The 17233-nt window shown below is 46.9% G+C and overlaps 1 protein-coding gene across 8 annotated transcripts in view; it reads left to right on the top strand.

Annotated features, from left to right (window-relative positions):
• The window catches only part of BCAS3 (BCAS3 microtubule associated cell migration factor), a 310290-nt gene that overhangs the window by 291473 nt on the left and 1584 nt on the right, over positions 1 to 17233 (top strand). For 5 of the 8 annotated variants that reach the window (XM_030462194.1, XM_030462191.1, XM_030462193.1 and 2 more), the window contains one exon: positions 3978 to 4043. The exons of the other annotated variants lie outside the window; for them this stretch is intronic. In XM_030462194.1, coding sequence (XP_030318054.1) covers positions 3978 to 4043 — 66 coding nt within the window. The remainder of the gene's footprint in view (positions 1 to 3977; positions 4044 to 17233) is intronic. 8 annotated transcript variants of the gene reach the window in all.

Here is a 17233-nt window from a genome sequence, read left to right as displayed (position 1 = left end):
TTCAGTGGAGAAGGACTCTCTAAATGTGCTTTCTGGCAGTTAATTTACATGCTGGTGCTGGTGGTTCTGTTTGTGCACTGGACTCAAAATTACACAAGTGACAAACCTTTTTTTAACCAAATGATTTATTTTAACTTCTTCATGCCTTTGTGTTATGCATGTCTTTAGCCCCTGGTTGTGCTCAGTCCTTAAATACATTTTCCAGCCATTTAATGAAACTTGCAAAGTCTTCTTCAAACTGAAACCTGAACTAATGAGGATTTCTAAATGTGAAGGGGGCTGTGTAGTGCTCAGGTCCCTGGTATGGACAGAGCCCAAAGGGGCAGCAGGGTGGACAGTGAGACTTTATCAAGTGCTCAACTGGGCCTGACATGCACTTAATGGCAAGAGATAAATAGATTCTTTTAATGCCTTAACTGTTAGGACATAGCTGACACAGATTTATATAGTAATCAGAGCTGATATGCTGCAGGAGAGGGGAAGGAAACCCAGACTGCCCTGGGGAGCAGATTGTTTCTCACCTACCCTGTTGCATTGCCTGGCAGAGGCAGAAGAACCTGGGGATGGGCTGTACAGGACAGATCAAGCTGGAGGGTGATGAAACCAGGAGGAAGAATCAGGTATTTGCAAAGAATTAGGTGGCCTGGTGGCTCTGTTCCACTCCAAGAGCTGTAGGACAGTGGATGGGAGAAGAAGCAGGTCTGGAAAATGACCCCCCCAAAAAAAAAAAATCTACTTTTCTTGTGACCTAAGTGATAATTCCAGTAATCCAGGTAGTTGAGAAGACTGGGAAACCAGTTTCTCCAGGGCTGTCTCAAGCAAAGTCTCTCAGCCTCAACATAAAATTAATTCCAAACAAGGCATAAACCAAAAAAAGCTGCAAAAAAGATGGTTTTGCTGTTTCAGTTTCTGTTGAACTCTCAGTGCAAAAAACAAAACAAAACAAAGGTCTGCTTACAAAATGGTAGTGGTCAGTGACCTCTTTTGCTTGCCAAGCTTTGTTTTCCAGCAGCTACAATATTTACATCTGCAGTGTAGTTTCTGAGTATGTGCTGGAGCTGGGATTGGGATTGATGAAACTCTCTCCTTTCCTGGAGACAAAAATCTCTGCCAATGCTCCCCTCAAGCTGGACATGCAGAAATTGCCAGCCTGAAATCTTTCTCTCCAAAAACACTGTAATCAATAAATCCTCTGATTTATGGATTCCTTCAGCAACCCCTTAAGTTTTCAAATGTATTTTGGTTAACTCTGGGCGTAATATTGAAAATAAGGCTGTAAGAGGGGGCTGAGCATGTACAGTCTGAGTAATTACGTGTTTTCTGAGATCCATCTATGGAAGACTATTTCTAATCCATAGCACAGTGCTGTAGCAACTTGACAGACAGTTTTTTAATTGGCAATATATAAAATTAATAAGTATCCATCACTGCTCAGGTTACTTTGTCAGGACAGGCAATATTACAGACTTCCTTTAGTGAGAAACATGCTGCTGCCAGTGTCAGCCCTCTGCTTTTTTGGACAGAAAGAGCTCTGGAGATGTAGGATGGGACTTACCAGGTTTGCAATGTGTGATTCCAGTCCTTGCCTGGCTGCTGCCTCTGTAACTATTTTTTTTGGCTACCTGAATGTTGTACTTATATTCAGACCTAATTTATGTTGACAAAACATCCCCAAATCCACGTTGCTGCAGCATTTTCCACGTGGTGGGATGGTTTTGTGTCTACACAAGGTAGAATTGCTTTTTGTGCTATTTATTTATCTCTTTATTTTAATGCATCCTGAAATGCAGTGCCCTGGGATGGCACACTTTACACTGCAGCTTATGGAGCAAAATAACTTTTTTCACTATCTACCCTGTCTCAGAAATACTTAGGAACTTGCAGAAAGAGCCTGTATCAAAAACCACAGAGCACCCCCCAAATTTTGCAGCTCAGAACCAGGTCTGTGGGGCTGAGCAGGGAAGTCCATCAGGGTCACTCACAACCCACGGGGGCTGAAGAATTTAAAGCCTCTTACAAAGTTCCTGTTTCAAACAAAAAAACCAAAAAAAAGCAAAACCAACCTAACAAACGTGGTTCATTTTCTACTAAAACTCCCAAATCTGTCAACCACCACCTGCAGAAAGGCAGCAGTGAGGCACAGTGCCCTGTGCCTGCCTCTCAGGCTGCCTGGATTCCTTCCAGATTCCATGAACAAACTCATAATGCGATGAAGGAAGCTCATATGTTGCAGCAAACTCTTTAACCTGATTAATGAGATGTAAGTAAGTGGAGCTAATTAGCCATGCTGCTAGGGAATAGCCTGGGCAAAACCTGGGATTGGTGCTCAGGGCAGTTGGGATCCTGGTCCCCTGTCCCAGCATGAGCCTAACTCAGGATGGTTTGGAAGTGTTCCTGGGAAATGTTTCTGAGAAATTCCCTTCCTTCCTTCCTTCCTTCCTTCCTTCCTTCCTTCCTTCCTTCCTTCCTCCTTCCTTCCTTCCTTCCTCCTTCCTTCCTTCCTTCCTTCCTTCCTTCCTTCCTTCCTTCCTCCTTCCTTCCTTCCTTCCTCCTTCCTTCCTTCCTTCCTTCCTTCCTTCCTTCCTTCCTTCCTTCCTTCCTTCCTTCCTCCCTTCCTTCCTTCCCTCCCTTCCTTCCTTCCTTCCTTCCTTCCTCCTTCCTTCCTTCCTTCCTTCCTTCCTTCCTTCCTTCCTTCCTTCCTCCTTCCTTCCTCCCTCCCTTCCTTCCTTCCTTCCTTCCTTCCTTCCTTCCTTCCTTCCTTCCTTCCTTCCTTCCTTCCTTCCTTCCTTCCTTCCTTCCTTCCTTCCTTCCTTCCTTCCTTCCTTCCTTCCTTCCTTCCTCCCTTCCTCCCTTCCTCCTTCCTCCCTTCCTCCCTTCCTCCTTCCTCCCTTCCTCCCTTCCTCCTTTCCTCCCTTCCTCCCTCCCTTCCTCCCTCCCTTCCTCCCTCCCTCCCTCCCTCCCTCCCTTCCCTCCCTCCCTGCCTCCCTCCCTCCCTCCCTCCCTCCCTCCCTTCTCTCCCTCCTTTCCTTCTCTTCCTTCCTTCCCTCCTTCCTCCCTTTTCATTTTTCCTTCCTTCCTTTTCATTTTTCCAGGATAATTTTTCCCTTCCCTCTCCTCAGTTGCTCTCAGTCCTGCCTTAGCTGTGGGATACAGGAGCAGAGCAGTTGATTTTCCCTCTGAAGAGATTTCAGCCTAGGTTGAATGCAAGATCAGCTTGGGCAGCAAGCAGATCAAACAACACTGATGCTAAAAGCAGCCTTTGAACTTTCAGAATATTCATCCCAGGGTCAGAGATTAAATTACCCCCTCAAGTAAGCCTGAAGAGTTCAATGCAGTTCTTCCCACAAAAGGTTTATTTGGAAGAGCCTTGTTTCAAAGAAATGAAAATTGAGGGCTCATTAGGAGCTGCCATTTCCCAAGTGCTGGCTGATGAGAAAAGCAGCATTTGCACTGTGTACATTTTAACCTGGTTTTATTAATTCTTCCTCATGTGCAACACCAGCTCAGCTGCCCCGTGCAGGACACCAAACACTTCAGCATGGGCTTCTCCCTCTCTCCAACCCAAACCCAGATCCCTGGAGGATTCCCCTCCCACAGCCCTAGGGCCAACAAGGGCATTTCTAACTTCCCAACCATTTCCCAGCTCCCCAAACCCAGCTCACCACCAGCCCCAGGAGTTTTTAGTGCTATTTCTTCCAGGTTGGATGTTATTCCTGGGGGCAGGGGGATGAAGGCTGATAGCACTAATGTTTCTGCTGGGAATTAAATTCCCATTTCTGATGGGAATTTAGGTTTGTAGACATCATCTGTTGGTGTTTCTAAAGGACTGATACAGACACCTCTGACTTTCTGCCATTTGATAATGAATTGATCAACTGCATTACAACTGTGGTGTGGGGAGATTCCTTTTCTTTTTCTTCTTATTAAAACCAAGAACTATTAAGAACTATTTAAGAACTATTTTATTTTTGATACAGACACAGCCGGGGAAGTAGCAGTAAAAAACATCACCACAAAGAGGCAGATGGCTTTGAAATGTTTTGGTATGTAACACAACTGTATTGTTATCAGGTCTTAACTTTTGCACAAAGGGTATTTCTCCTTTTTCTAAAAGCTTTCAAAGGGTTACAGGCATCACACGGGTGCAGGGGAGCAAACCAAAAAATAGCCAAGTGTCTCAAACCATTTCCCAAATAACATTGTTCTCTTTCTCTCCTTAAACGAACAAGAGTTTCTTTGATTTATTTTTTTTTTTTTAAGTCAAATTTAGGATTCTGCTGCTCAGAGCAGAGAGGTCACAAGGCCCTAATGTATTTAGCATTGACTGCCCTCTCTTGTAGTGCGTCTATTAGTCAGTAATTTGATTTGTACCTATTCATTTGCAGTCCCTGCAGGAGCTCTGAGCTGGCCCCAAGTATAATTGGTGCTGTCTCTATTTTTACATCATTAGATTAGCCCCGACTCCTGGCCACTTGTTGTCTGCGCTTGTCTGTCCATTTATACAACCTAATGTAACACAAAATTCATTACTGATCACATTACTTTCAACTCTGAAGCCAGCTTTGTGATAAACATTTGGTTAACCCTTCCTTGGCAGCACACAGACCTGGGGGATAAATGCACTTTCCCTTTGCAGGAAAATCGATAGCATAATAAAACAAAGTGCAGTCCCATTTCTGGATTTGTCATTCCTCCTGGAGGAAAGAAATGGGGAGAAACAGCCATGAGATGAGTAAATGATGTCTGCAGGCAGGCATCTCCTGCTGCTGGATGTGAAATGAGCTCAGCAGTGTCCTTTCTAGCAGAATATAAAGAAGTGTCACAAGAGAGGGCCAGCACTCAATTTAAAACTTAATTTCTTACTCATTGTTGTGCAAGTGTTTCAGCTCTTCTGGGTTATGACATGATTGGACCCCTACATTTTTCTTCTTCCAGAGCTTTGTCTCCAAGTAGTTAACAGAGAAACAACTCCCTTTCTCCTTGGAGACTTCTTATTGCATTGGGTTTGCTTTGGGTTTGCTTTGGTTTGTGGTTTTTCTTCCTAATGATTTAGCAAATTAATTTTCCTACTGCAGCACTCCAGCATTTCACAGGAAAATGGGAAGCTCCTTGCTGCCTTGCTTGGCTTTGCTGACATTTGTCTGTTTTGCTGAGTACCTCCTGAAGCACTGAGCTTTGTGCATCCATCACTGAGGCTTCTGCTATGGGTTTGAAGGGGAACAAGAGGGGAACCACAGGAGGAATTCATCTGGGTCTGATCCTGCAAAGGGCTGAGCATCCTCACAGCTCCAGTGTCATGCTCAGGAGGTGTTGCTTGCTATTCAGAAGTGTATTTTGGTGCCACAGCCAAGCTGTTGATTTTTAACAGTTTTCTAAATGCATTTTTCTGTTTGCACAGCTTGGCTTGGAAATCTGGTATTTTGGGTTTTCTAAATATTTGGAAATATTTCTCAGTGTTTATTAAATCTTCCCTTTTTTGAAAGTCCAAGTTCTGAAACCTGCCCCACACCAAGTCCTTCACTGAGCAGGGTGCAGGAGACCACGAGGCTATAGGATTTTTCCATCTCTGGTTTCTATAATTACCTTGTTATTCCTTTTAGGAGTTTTTGCATGGTATTTTATGTAGGATATGACTTAGGGCAAGCATATCTCTCTCAGTAAGGGTAAGAGCCCTGCTTTCCCAGCATTTGAACCAGAACTGGTATTTTTACAGCTGTTTTGTGAGCCAGAACTTGTTGCAGCTGCTGAGGTGGTGGCAGAATGAAGCCAAGACAGTTCCTCTCCCTCCTCCCCAGCCCAGCAGCCCCAGGCAGCCTTTTGGGATTGTGCTGATTTTTACAGGAGGGGTTTTAGGTGTGGGGGAAGCTTTGGCTGGTGCTTGCTCCTAAAACCCCAAAGTCCCACTGATGGGGTTCCATAGGCTGACACACTGCTCCCATCCCTTCCTGCACTCCAGTCCAAATCTCCTGCACCTCTCTCATCACCTCTTGGAAAGTTTGAGCCTTTTATTATCTTCAAATGATGTGCAGCCAGTCTGCCAGCTCCTCTTCCTGCCCATCACATTGATGCCAAGGGTGCTGTCCCTTTTAAATGTCCCTGTCATTTACTGATCCCTGGACTGGGTCAGGATGATGGCCCAAGTTGTTGCAAAGTTCTTAGGAACCATGCCTTGCCTTCCCCAGAGGAGGTGGTGGGATGAGGACCCATCTATGGGATGGTAGAGTTGGGTTAATGGTTGGACTCGATGATCCTAAAGGTCTTTTCCAACCAGAACAGTTCTGTGGGTCTGTAAATTGTTAAGCAGCCAAACTGCTAAATGAACACATGTTACTAGAGAGACACGATGAGCTCTGAGTCACCAAACAACAAAACAGGCATTAGCATGGCAAAAAAAAAAAAACCCCACACTAAATGGAAGGTCAGAAGCTAAAACAATTAAAATGTTCCAGGGCAAGCCAAGCCCTGGCCCTGCAGCTCTCAATCCTTTCATCCATCCTCTTCCCCCATGGGATCTGCTGCTTGTGCTTTGGCACCAGGAGACACAAATCCTTTGATAGACCCCAGAATGCCACATCCACCAGCTCCAGGGGTCTTCTCCCACTTTTTTGGGTGCCATCTCCTTTCCTATCATCATCCTGCAGTCTTGCTGTCACCTCTCATCACCCCCACGTGTTCTTTAGAACATCAGACAAACAGTAACCTGATTTTTCTAATAATCTCATGATTGGCTATCCAGGAGGGAGTCTGAGAACATCATGGCTTGGGACCTTATCCTGGCTTAGAGGTGCTGATGTTCCCTGCCTGATGCTTGTGGTGTGTCCAGTGGAGATGGTCCAGCAGAAAGTGGAACAAGGGAGAGAGAGGGCAAGGGAAAAGGAGAAAAAAAGGGGGATTTTGGCTGGGGAAAATCTTCCTGAGGGCTGGGGAAGGAGAATATCTGGAGGATGTCTCCTGAGAGCCAGTTTGGTGCTGCCCTGGGAGGATGCAGCAGTGGGACTGTGTCCCTGGCAATGCTGGAAAGGGGATATGTTGTATATATTGTAATTTGGGGTATGAAAACCCCAGCTTTCCTTCCATTCCCAGCCTGCTGTCTCCCCACCATGGATAATACATAAACCAGTAGACTTTTATTCATTAACATTTATGGGAAAATGTTAATATTAAGCTGTAAGTGAAAAGCCCTATCTTATTGAATTCTTCTGCTGTGTTATTGGGAGCTTAATTACATTTTGCATTTAAATAAAAACCAGATGACATTCAGGACAGTCAGGCAAGCATTCTGTAAGTGAGAATTTATCTTGTGATCTGGGTAAACAATGTCTCATCATTTAACAGTTATTATAAATGATGGGGTTTTAAGCACTTTGCTGGGAGTTCATATTGGCTCCACACGGGTTGCACTAAGGGAGGGAGAATCTCAGTGACATCTTCCAGGCATCCAGGGAAGGGGAATCACATCCTGAGCTCACTTCTCAAGCTGCAGCAGTTTGCATCCTCCTCTCTTTATTATTCCTCCATATTATGTGCACAATCAGCTGACAAAAAAACCCTAAGAGTAAGAAAGATGACAAATGAGCTGGAAGGGTTGTGCTGGATGGAGAAAGCATCCAGGAGAAGGGATCCAGGACCCCTCCAGAGGTTTGTGTGAGTGCTTGAAACCCCTTTTAGGTTCCACCCATGAGTTCTCCTCCACGGTGCATCCACAGCCTGCAGCTCCTTCATGTGTTTGGCAGCTCTTGGAGGAGTGTAACTAAAAAGACCAAGTTTATTAGAATCAATACTTGGCATAGTTTTTAAAATAGGACCTTTAACGAGTGCAGATGTCCAGCTGACTTTTTTTTGAGGCCTTCTGGTTTCAGGAGAAGGACTGCAAACTGCTGTGCTGAACAACTCCATTAACAAAGGGGTGAATTAAGCTTTGGATGTCATTTTTATCAAGGCTCTTTCCTCTTTATGTCCAACATCAGAATTTGGAGCTATAGAAATAAGACAGAGAGTGTATTAAGAGCCTCAAGCAATCCTGCAAGAGACTCAGCCCACAAGGTTGGCCTATTGTTTTTCCAGGCTGGGTTAAGACTCAATCTAAGTAGAGATGTGATTTTAAGGGTACTACTGTGAGCTTTGAGTGCTTTGTAAAATTAAGTCTGTGTTTAGAAAATTGGTCTGCTCGAAGCAGCCACGTCAACATAATCTTCCAAATAATTGCCTAAGTAGACCAAATAAGTTGCATTTGGAGTGAGGCTTTTTCAGATGGGTTTGGAGTTTCTCAGCACCACTAAAACCAGCGCCAGGGAAATGAAAGGAGGAGACCTCTGCTCCTTAGATCTCCACCTGAACTGTTCAGACTCAAGAGTCTTGAACCATTTAGAGGAGCAGACAAGGCTGAGTCCATGGTGACATCATTTTGTGAGCTTCAGCAAAACTCTTTTGATTTGGACCAGCTGAGCATCTGCTCCCCCCCAAACTTTCAACTTTTCCTTTGAATCAAACCCAAATTCCAGTCCTCTGCAGCTTCCTCCTCAGCATCAATCTGCAGCAGGGAGACTGCCCAGAGCCTCTCAGTAGCTTTCCTCACACGTCCAAAAGGCCACTTCATGTCAGAAATACTGGAAGCTGTGCCAGGATTTCTTTGCTTTGTAATATTATACTTTTAAAATGAACTCGGCGATGCATTTGTGTCCCAGTTTGTGTCCTCTGGGAGATGTGCAGGGGCAAACTCCAAGCACAGACATTGTTCTCCAGGGTTGCCTTCCAAAGGAAGGGTTATGAAGGTTATTAAGGAGGCCCAGTGACCAAGGTATCATCCCAAGAGGATTAAAAAATAGAAACTGCTGAAGTGTGGAGGGTCCAGCCTGGCTGAAACCCTCCATTCAGTGTATGGGTGAGGGGCTGTCCAGGCTCTGACAATCCCTTGAGTTTTGGGGTTTGACCTTCAGGCAGCTTTTCCTCACCCAGCTCTTTTGCTGGGATGGTTCAGCCAAACCCAGCACAGGAGGAAGGAGCCCTGGTGTCACCCTCAAGCATGGTGGCTTTGCTGCAGCCATCCTCGGGACAGGATCCCCTTACCCTGAGGTGCTGAGTGGTTCCAGCTCTGGTGGGAAGGGGGATGCTTAGATCCATACCTTGGGGCCAGGACTGCTCTGGAGAGAAGCACAGTGGTTACAGGAATAGGGATGTGATCTCCAAAGCTTCCAAGGAGGATCCAAAGGATCTGGAGGATGCTGGACACTGAGCTGGTGGGTGTCATGACCATGCAGATTACACTGGATTTGGATTCTCCTTTGTGGAGTAGGAGGCTGACAGAGGGGTCAGTGTTGAGCAACCCGAGGCACTCCTGTAACCCTGGGAATGAGAGACCAAACCCTGGAATTTTAATACAGTGTTTTCTCTGCAAATGCTTTTGGTCAGCTCTACACAGATGTGCTGCTTGCGTAACTGAAGGTAGAAGATAATTCCACCTAAATACATTTAAAAACTTGGACACACACTGGAAAGTGTGCATTGCATGTAAGGTGACTTCTAGGATATGTAGTAGCAACATACTGGAACTTTCAAGCTGGGCTAGGGGGGAAACCCTTTGAACCCAAACTGTATCTGCATATTTGTCTTAAAAACTCTTGTAGAAGTCTTGCAGAGGCAGTTGCAGGCTTGCATGCTGTGGATGGGCTGCAGAAATGGTTTGCTAGAAGCATTTGACTGTTGTGGCTTTAGAAATTTCACATGCTGGCTAAATGGGCAGCTCATCCTTCTGAAGTGACATTTATGTAGGAAAACATCCTAAACCTCTTTACAAAAATATACAGCTCTAGGAAACTTGAGATTATTTTTTAAAAGCACTGCAGTCGTTGTCAAAGTGCCTATCATGAAGTATATTCTCTCTCTAAATGCTAGTCCTTTATCTAGTGCACTTTTAACCTTCCATAAAATGCTCAGAGCCAAGTCTGGCAGGGTGCCAGTCCTGGGTTTCCAACTCCATGGACTGGAGTTATATGGAGTCTTTTGGGTTCTCCTTTTAAAAGGGAGGAGGGGGACAACCTGCTTGCTTGGTTGGTTGTGGGTTTTTTTGGTAGGCAGAATTCTTTTCATGCATTACAATGTGTTGTCCATATCTCAACAATCTCTCTGTGCCTCAAGTAAAGCCAGACATTTATATAAGTTGAGATCCTCCCCATTTGGGGAGGATGAGACGTTTGGTGTCTTCACCTTGAAATAAGGCACAGGAAAGGAAATTTGTGCTCTCAGAGGGGCTCTGATGTTCAGAAAGCTCAGTCTTGGTTGTCTCCTGCCTCCTGTACCTCCTCATCTCTATGCTCAACCCTGCCACCTTTTTTCCAACATGCCAGCTTTCATCTCCAAGTGCATGGCAGTAGTGAACTCTATGTGGATTCAGTGTTAGAGTTATTGTAAGAGAGTTTGACAGCAACTAATATTTTACATAGGCCACTGAATTCTGGTTTCAGAGAAGTTGCTCAGGCAGGGCTTGCCAGTCTTTTTCACTTTGCAAATTTAATGTAGGTGCTTCCACGGTGTCTCAGCATCTTCCAGGTTGTGGCAGGATGAGATGGTTTTAATACCAGGATTGATTTTCAGGGTTCAGATGCCATAGTGTTCCTTTTCCTCCTTTGAATGGGGTTTAGAATCTCTTCAAACTGCTGGTGTTGAAAAAGGAAACATTTCTTAGGAGCAGGTCTAGGATCATGTTGAGAAAACTGTCCCTGGGGCTGCCTGTGCCAATTGCTGGAGCACAGGGGGAGCTGGCAAGGGCTTTCAGCTTCTGCCAGAGTTGGGCTCAGGGCTTGGCCTTTAATTGACTTTTAAACATTATGATAATGAAACCATCTCATAAATATTACCATTATACATAAAACTGGGAACCAACTTGCTGTCTGTGCTCCCTTTGGAAAGGAGCAACGTAGAAATACACTTGCCCATAAATTTCTTTTCAAATAGATCAAAAGGAGAGAGGAAAATTAAGAGCTTTAGTAGAGCATTTGGTGTTCTGGTTTCACTACGATGTGATAGTCATGGTTTTTGCTTAGCTGGATACCTAAAAGCAGAGGATCCTCCAGGGATGTGGTGACCACCCCCCTTTCCTTCCCTGCAAGGTCCTTGCCTTGGAGCAGCCACCAAGGGTGGTGGAGATGGTTTATAATTAGAGCTCCCTCATTAGCATAATTGAGTTTTGTAAAAAGGAAAAAAAAAGAGGGGGGGGGGGAAGGAGAGGAGGGCAGGGGGATATCCAAGAAAAACCTACAAGTGCAGAAGCAGTTTCCAAGGCTCCCTGGTAGGGGGTATTTCTGGTTCACAGTTGAGGTGATGATTCCCATCAGCTCCTCTGCTGTGGGCTGTGCCATTCACATCCCAGGCAGCAGCACTGGCTCTGGTGGGGACTGGTCATGATGGTGTAGTAAATGTTCATGCAGAAATAGAGCCAGAAGTGTCCAGCTGGGTTTGTGATGTTGTCTAAACACTGAAAGATGGAGAGCTTAGGTGTAAAAGTGTGAGTAGGCAGACAGGGCAAGGGAAGTGGGGTTGGGGGCCAGTTCAAGCCCCTCCATGGGAGCACATCCCACTCCCTGCAGTGGCAATCAGTAAAATAAAAATGTTTAACTAATCCATTCACTGGGGAGGGCTGTGTAAATTACAAACAGTTTAAGAGATCCTCAAGACCTCCATTGTGTTGATACAAATTGCCTTTTAGTGTTTGCTTTGTATGGGATCCTTTTGAATGGGAATCCAGATGGCAGAAGCTACATGATTATTATTCATTACAGTTAATAACTAATAGAAGCTCCACTCAGCTCAGCAAGCTCACTGTGCAAACACAAGGGTGAAAAACTAGTCCTTACTACAGAATATTTTAGGATTTCAGTAAAAGATGGGAAGGTGTGATGGGCCCTGCCTGCAAGGAGTCTTCTCACTTCTTCCTACCAACCAAGGAAATAATCTCTGGTTTTAAAATGAAGTTCTAATACTGGCCTTCAGTGGGTTTGGTCAAAAATTCTCTGGGGGGAGGAGGAGAGGTGATGAGAGAGGTGATGGCAGTGGATTGGGCTGACATCCCAAGGATGGGGAGGGGGCACAGTGGGTTTCTGCCCTCCCAGCACACAGGGGAGCCCCCAAAAAAGTTCCCCCAGAACAATTGTCGTGAATGACAGAAATGAAATCGAGGAGATTCAAGCCCTGTTGGCCATTACCCCACTTCCTGCATTCCTACTTGTTAATTGTCTAATTCCTAACGAGTCTTGGGGCAGCTGATGGACTTTCCGATGCGTGCTGGCTCCGGCGCTTCCTTCCCTCCCTTCCCCGGCCTCAAGCCTCTCCAGAGACCTTGTTCCTTTAAAAAAAAATGCCATCCTTAAAAATCAGAAATACTCAGCCCAGCAAAAGGAAAAGGGAACTTGACATTAGTTGAGCTTGAAAGGCTGGGTGCTGTGAAAAGTGACTGACGTGTGAAAAGAGGCTACAATTAGTTCTTTCCCCGAGCACTCTCCCATTCAGTCCAGGGTCACTCCTCCAGCGAGCTGTGGCTTTGAGGGTAATGTGTTGTGACAGTTTGAGATGATGAAGAATAATTCTTGTATTCAGAGTTGCTGCAGCTTCCCCGCTGCCCTGACACATCAGGCTCCTGTCATTGGATCATTTATCCCGGCTCTGGCTCTGCCAGGGCTGTGCAGGAGCCCTGGGTAGGTAAGAGGAAAGGGTCAGAGCTCTTCCAGCAAATGATTTGGGGAGGATATTTTTGAAACGGTGCTTAGCAGGGGAAAGCAAACAGAGAGAAAGGGAAAAAACATTAGAAGAAATAATGCACTGGAGAGGAGAAAAATTTTTTATTATTATTTATTTATTTATTTATAGGAGACATAAAGGAGATACCACGGCTTCAAGTGGAACACTACAGAGAGAGCAGGACTAAGAAAGGCAGCATAATTTATGAGTGTTCCGGGCAAAAGAGGGCTATATAGATTTTCTCCAGGCATTGAATTAATGCACCATATAAAATGGTTTCACATTTAAGCTTGGCAGGGCTTTGGACCTTTGGAGATTTGATGAGGTCCTTTGACAGTTCCTGGAGCTTTCTGGAACTGAGGGTGCAGCCACCTCGCTGGATGGAAGCAATGGATGGAAGGATGGATGGATGGATGGATGGGTGCTGGATGGGGACAGCATCGCTTCCCTGGGCCTGAGGAACCCGGGCTGGTCCAGAGCTCCTCCTCCTCCTCTTCCTCCTCCTTCCTCTCCTCCTCTTTCTCCTCCTCCTCCCTCTCCTCCTCTTTCTCCTCCTCCTCTCCACCTTGGCAGCCGGCTCAGGGAGGTCAGAGCGGTTTGGGCGCCAGGACCGTCGGGGCCGTGGTGTTTGGCGATCTTAGCAGAAGGGACGGTTCGGTGGGAGGTTCGGTTTCGATATTTGGGCCGGGCTGAGGCCAGAACCGCCAAGCAGAGAGCAGCAAACCCCTTCCCTCTCCCTTTGCCCTGCCAGCAGCCGCCTTTCCACAGCCCCCCGGTGGCAGGGCCATCCCGGGTGGGTTGGGGACCTTATCCCGGGTACCTGCGGTGCCATTTCCCCCCCAGCTCCGGGTCAGCCCTCCTCCCCAGGCTGGCAGCTTTGAGGATTTCTGCTTCAGCAGGGTGGAAAGTGCGTGTGTGGCCTGAGAATCCCGGGTGTTTGGGGAGCCCAGGCGGTGCCAGCGGTGCCCATTGCTGTTACTGTCAGCAGCGCAGGCAGGGAGGGCTCTTCCCAGCTCCCCTGAAGTGACTTTTCCTCATGGCTTCAGCAGATGTTTCTGCTCCTTGGTCTTTTTTCACCCTCCCCTCCCCTCATCTCCCTTTTTTTTGTTGTTGTTTTGTTTTTAGGGCAGTCAGGACTTTGCGAGTCGTTTCCTCCGGGGAGCTGGGCAGGTTTTAGTATTTACGTTTCCAGTATTAGCATTTATTTGTATTTGTGTTTGTTTTTCACGGGCTTTTGAAAGCCTCAGGGAGCCATTTACGGGGCCAAAATAATGCAAGTGCTGGGCTTCTCACAGTATTTCATTTCCTTGATGCTGGAAATGCTACGAGAAGAGCAGGTCTCATGTTATTTTGACCCCATAAATAGCTCCCAGAGGCCCCTTTCTTCCTTCTCCCACCCATCCTACCCCCCCACAACCCTCCCCAAATCAAATATTTAGGTTTCTGCAAAGCCTGACTTCTCAACCCTGGTTATCTTGCTTCAGCAGAAGCAAATTGCAGTTATTACAAAACAGCCAGAGAGTCTATAAGGCCGAATGGGTTTTATATGATGCACAATTTGTTGGCTACTGTACAAGTTCATTAAAGTGTATCATAAGAGGTTGTTTTACTGGTACATTTAAGGAAGTTAATACATCTCGACAGTATATGCATGGGGGAATGCAGATACAATAACCCTCAGACATGCTGGGGCCAAGTCCATTCCTGGCCTAACTCCACCAAAGTAAACGAAATCAGTGCCTGGGCAGCCAGGTCCTGCTCTGTGAGAGGTGCTGAGCATTCATCCTCTGCTGCGCCTGCTGCTCCAGGCTCTCCTGCCTCCCATCCTTGTCTTTCTGTGTGTGTGTGTAGGGGGGAGATGTTCTTTTTTTTGTTTCTATCTTGTGTTTTTCAGCAAGTGTGTCCCCAGCCCAGGTGGTCAGACTGGTTATGGGATATGGGATATGTCTTCTGGAGGTCTGGGAAGTATTTCACCTCTTTCCAGCAGTGCCATAGGGTTCAGCTGCTCCATCCCAGGGCAACAGGAGGGCAGGGGAGAGCTCTCTTCCAACACCAAAAACCCTACTACACCTTGGTGGCTTCTTCTGCACTTCTTGGGTCTATTCAGGCATTGGGTGTGTTGGAAATCAGCCTTAAGTTTTTAATCCTTAACAAGAAGGGTGTCTAAATGCCATGGAGCCATTCCCAATCTTGTCAGAGCATCCCATGGGAATGCTGTCAGTGTTCCTGTGCAGGTGCCTCTGCCATGCCCTGCTGGAAGGAAACAAATAGTTTGTGCTACGCTTTTTTTTTTAATTACATTTTTTTTTATTAATGAAACAGCTGTTAAAAAAAAAAAAAATTGATCCATTTGGAAGAAAGCAGGAAAATGTGCTGAGTGAGGTTCTGGAGGTCATCTGTGCAGCTCAGGTCATCCCTGGTGACCGTGTAATGGCTAATTGCACATCTCGTGTGACCCAGCCCTGCACCAGAGCCAGGCTGGGCGAGGGCAAGAGCCCAATTTCCTGAGCACAGCAATGCTCTCTGCTCCAGAGCTCAGGACTTTTACAGTGCTTTCTGAGGTATCAAAATACATTGCTCCTCTGCTTCACCGTGTAATTAGTTCCAGAGCCACTGGGCTCACCATGCTGGGGTGTTTGGGAGCACCCGGGCTCGTTTTCCCAGAGGAATTTGTGCATCTATGGCACTTGGGATGGCAGCTCAGGTCTGGGAGCTGCCCTCTGGTTTAGCCTGATCTTCTCTGAACCCAAAAGCAGGGGCTGGAAAACTTCCCTTCCAGTTCCTCTTTAGCTTTTGCATCTTTTGCAGTGCCTTTTGTCCCTCCTGTGGTTAGCTGAAGGGGTTGACATGCCTGGCAGCAGCAGAGCTGTGTGGCACAGATCTTCCCCCCCCAACCCCAAGCCAAACCCAGTGCCCACCCCTCTTCTCCCCACTTTTTTTTTTTTTTTTCTTATTATTCCCATCCTTTTTCCCTGGCTGGCATCAGTCTCTGCAGTGCCACCCCCTGGCAGGCCCCTGCAGAGGTGACAAGAAGTCCTACAGCCCCCTCCTCCCCCCCCCCCCAAAAAAAAAGCCACCCTGTGATCCTGAATTCCCCAAAACCCCATCCCAGCTGGGCAGGCAGTCCCAGCCAAGTCACTGAAGGACAGGCAGGACATGGCATGGCCAAGGACAGGCAGGAGGTGACAGCTTGGCATGTAACCCCAAGGGGACCCCCAAGGAAACCCCCCCACCCCTTCCCCTCACTCCTTCTTTTGCGACCATTACCAAAACCACAACATTTGCCTGAAAATCCATTGCAGCTTAAAAAAAACAGAGAAGGGGGCAAAGGAGCCCATGGGTGAAGGAGCCCTGGGAGGAGCTGAGCAGCCTGGTTGCTGTTGGGGGGACCCCTGCCCCCCCCCCCCTTGGCTGCCCAGCACCCCAGAGCTGTGCCGTGGGACGGTTTAACCCAAGCCAGCTGCGTGCTGAGGGAGATAAAAGCCCCAAATCAGACAGGATAAGCAGAGTATTAGTGTGGGATACACCACTCCTTTCTGATTTCAATTACTGTTTTTTACTTCCTGAACTCATGGGAGAGTAAGGATGTGAGGAAAATGAAGAGGTTTAGACACGGACATTCCTTCACCAAATACTGGCAAGAAATGGTGATGAACACAGCTGAGGTCATTATCAGCACTGCTTATGGGGTGACTGGTTTCCTGCTGGTTTGTTTTTCATGGATCCTGGGCAGATGGATCTCCATTGGGAGTTACCTCCACGCTCAAGGATTAAATCCTTTGCTAGGTGGATGCTCTGCTGCCCATGGTCCCTGCAGTGCCCGGGGATGCTGGGGTGGGATGCTTTTGGTCTGACTTTCTGCTTTTGCTGTGTGCTTTGCATGTAGATACATCCTTATCTCAGTGGGCCAGCAAAAGCATTGTCGTGGTGTTTATAAAAGGTTAAATATCAGGGTGGGAGACAGAGGGGTGGCAACAACAGAGGTGCAGCAAAATTGAGCAGAGAGCAAAGCAGGCACCACTCACTCCTCCACCTCCTGAGTCTGTGTCTCCATCTCTGTCTGAGCAAAACCCCAGCTGCAGGCTCCTGGGAAGCTGCTGATCTACTCTGGGGCTTTTTTCCCCCCCATGCCTTCCACACAAGACTCCACAGCATGCAGCAAACAAGTTTTTTTTCCTCTTTCCCCTTCAGCAGCAGAGGAATTTGTCCCCAAGCTCCCATCCCCAGCCATGCAAGCTGTGCAGAAGCAACCAAAGGAAGTCAGGCTCAGGGCTGTGGGTTGCAGCTCCCCAGAATCTTTTCTTGTAGCCTGTCACTGTGTGTCTGGGAGAGGATTCCTGCCCTGGCCATGGGGCTCTGCCTAATCTCAGCACTGAGTGCTGGTGCTGAGTGCTGGCTGGGGGATGGTGCCCAGCAGCACTGCTGCACGCTGCCACTGAGTCAACTGCTGGGTTCAAGTGGCTGACAGAGAGGCCACGGTTAGAAATGATGCTCTACACACACA

Source organism: Calypte anna, chromosome 19 (assembly GCF_003957555.1).
Source record: "Calypte anna isolate BGI_N300 chromosome 19, bCalAnn1_v1.p, whole genome shotgun sequence".
NCBI lineage: Eukaryota > Metazoa > Chordata > Aves > Apodiformes > Trochilidae > Calypte > Calypte anna.
The sequence above is the reverse complement of the archived record's forward strand: the minus strand, read 5'-3'. Positions and strand labels throughout refer to the sequence as shown.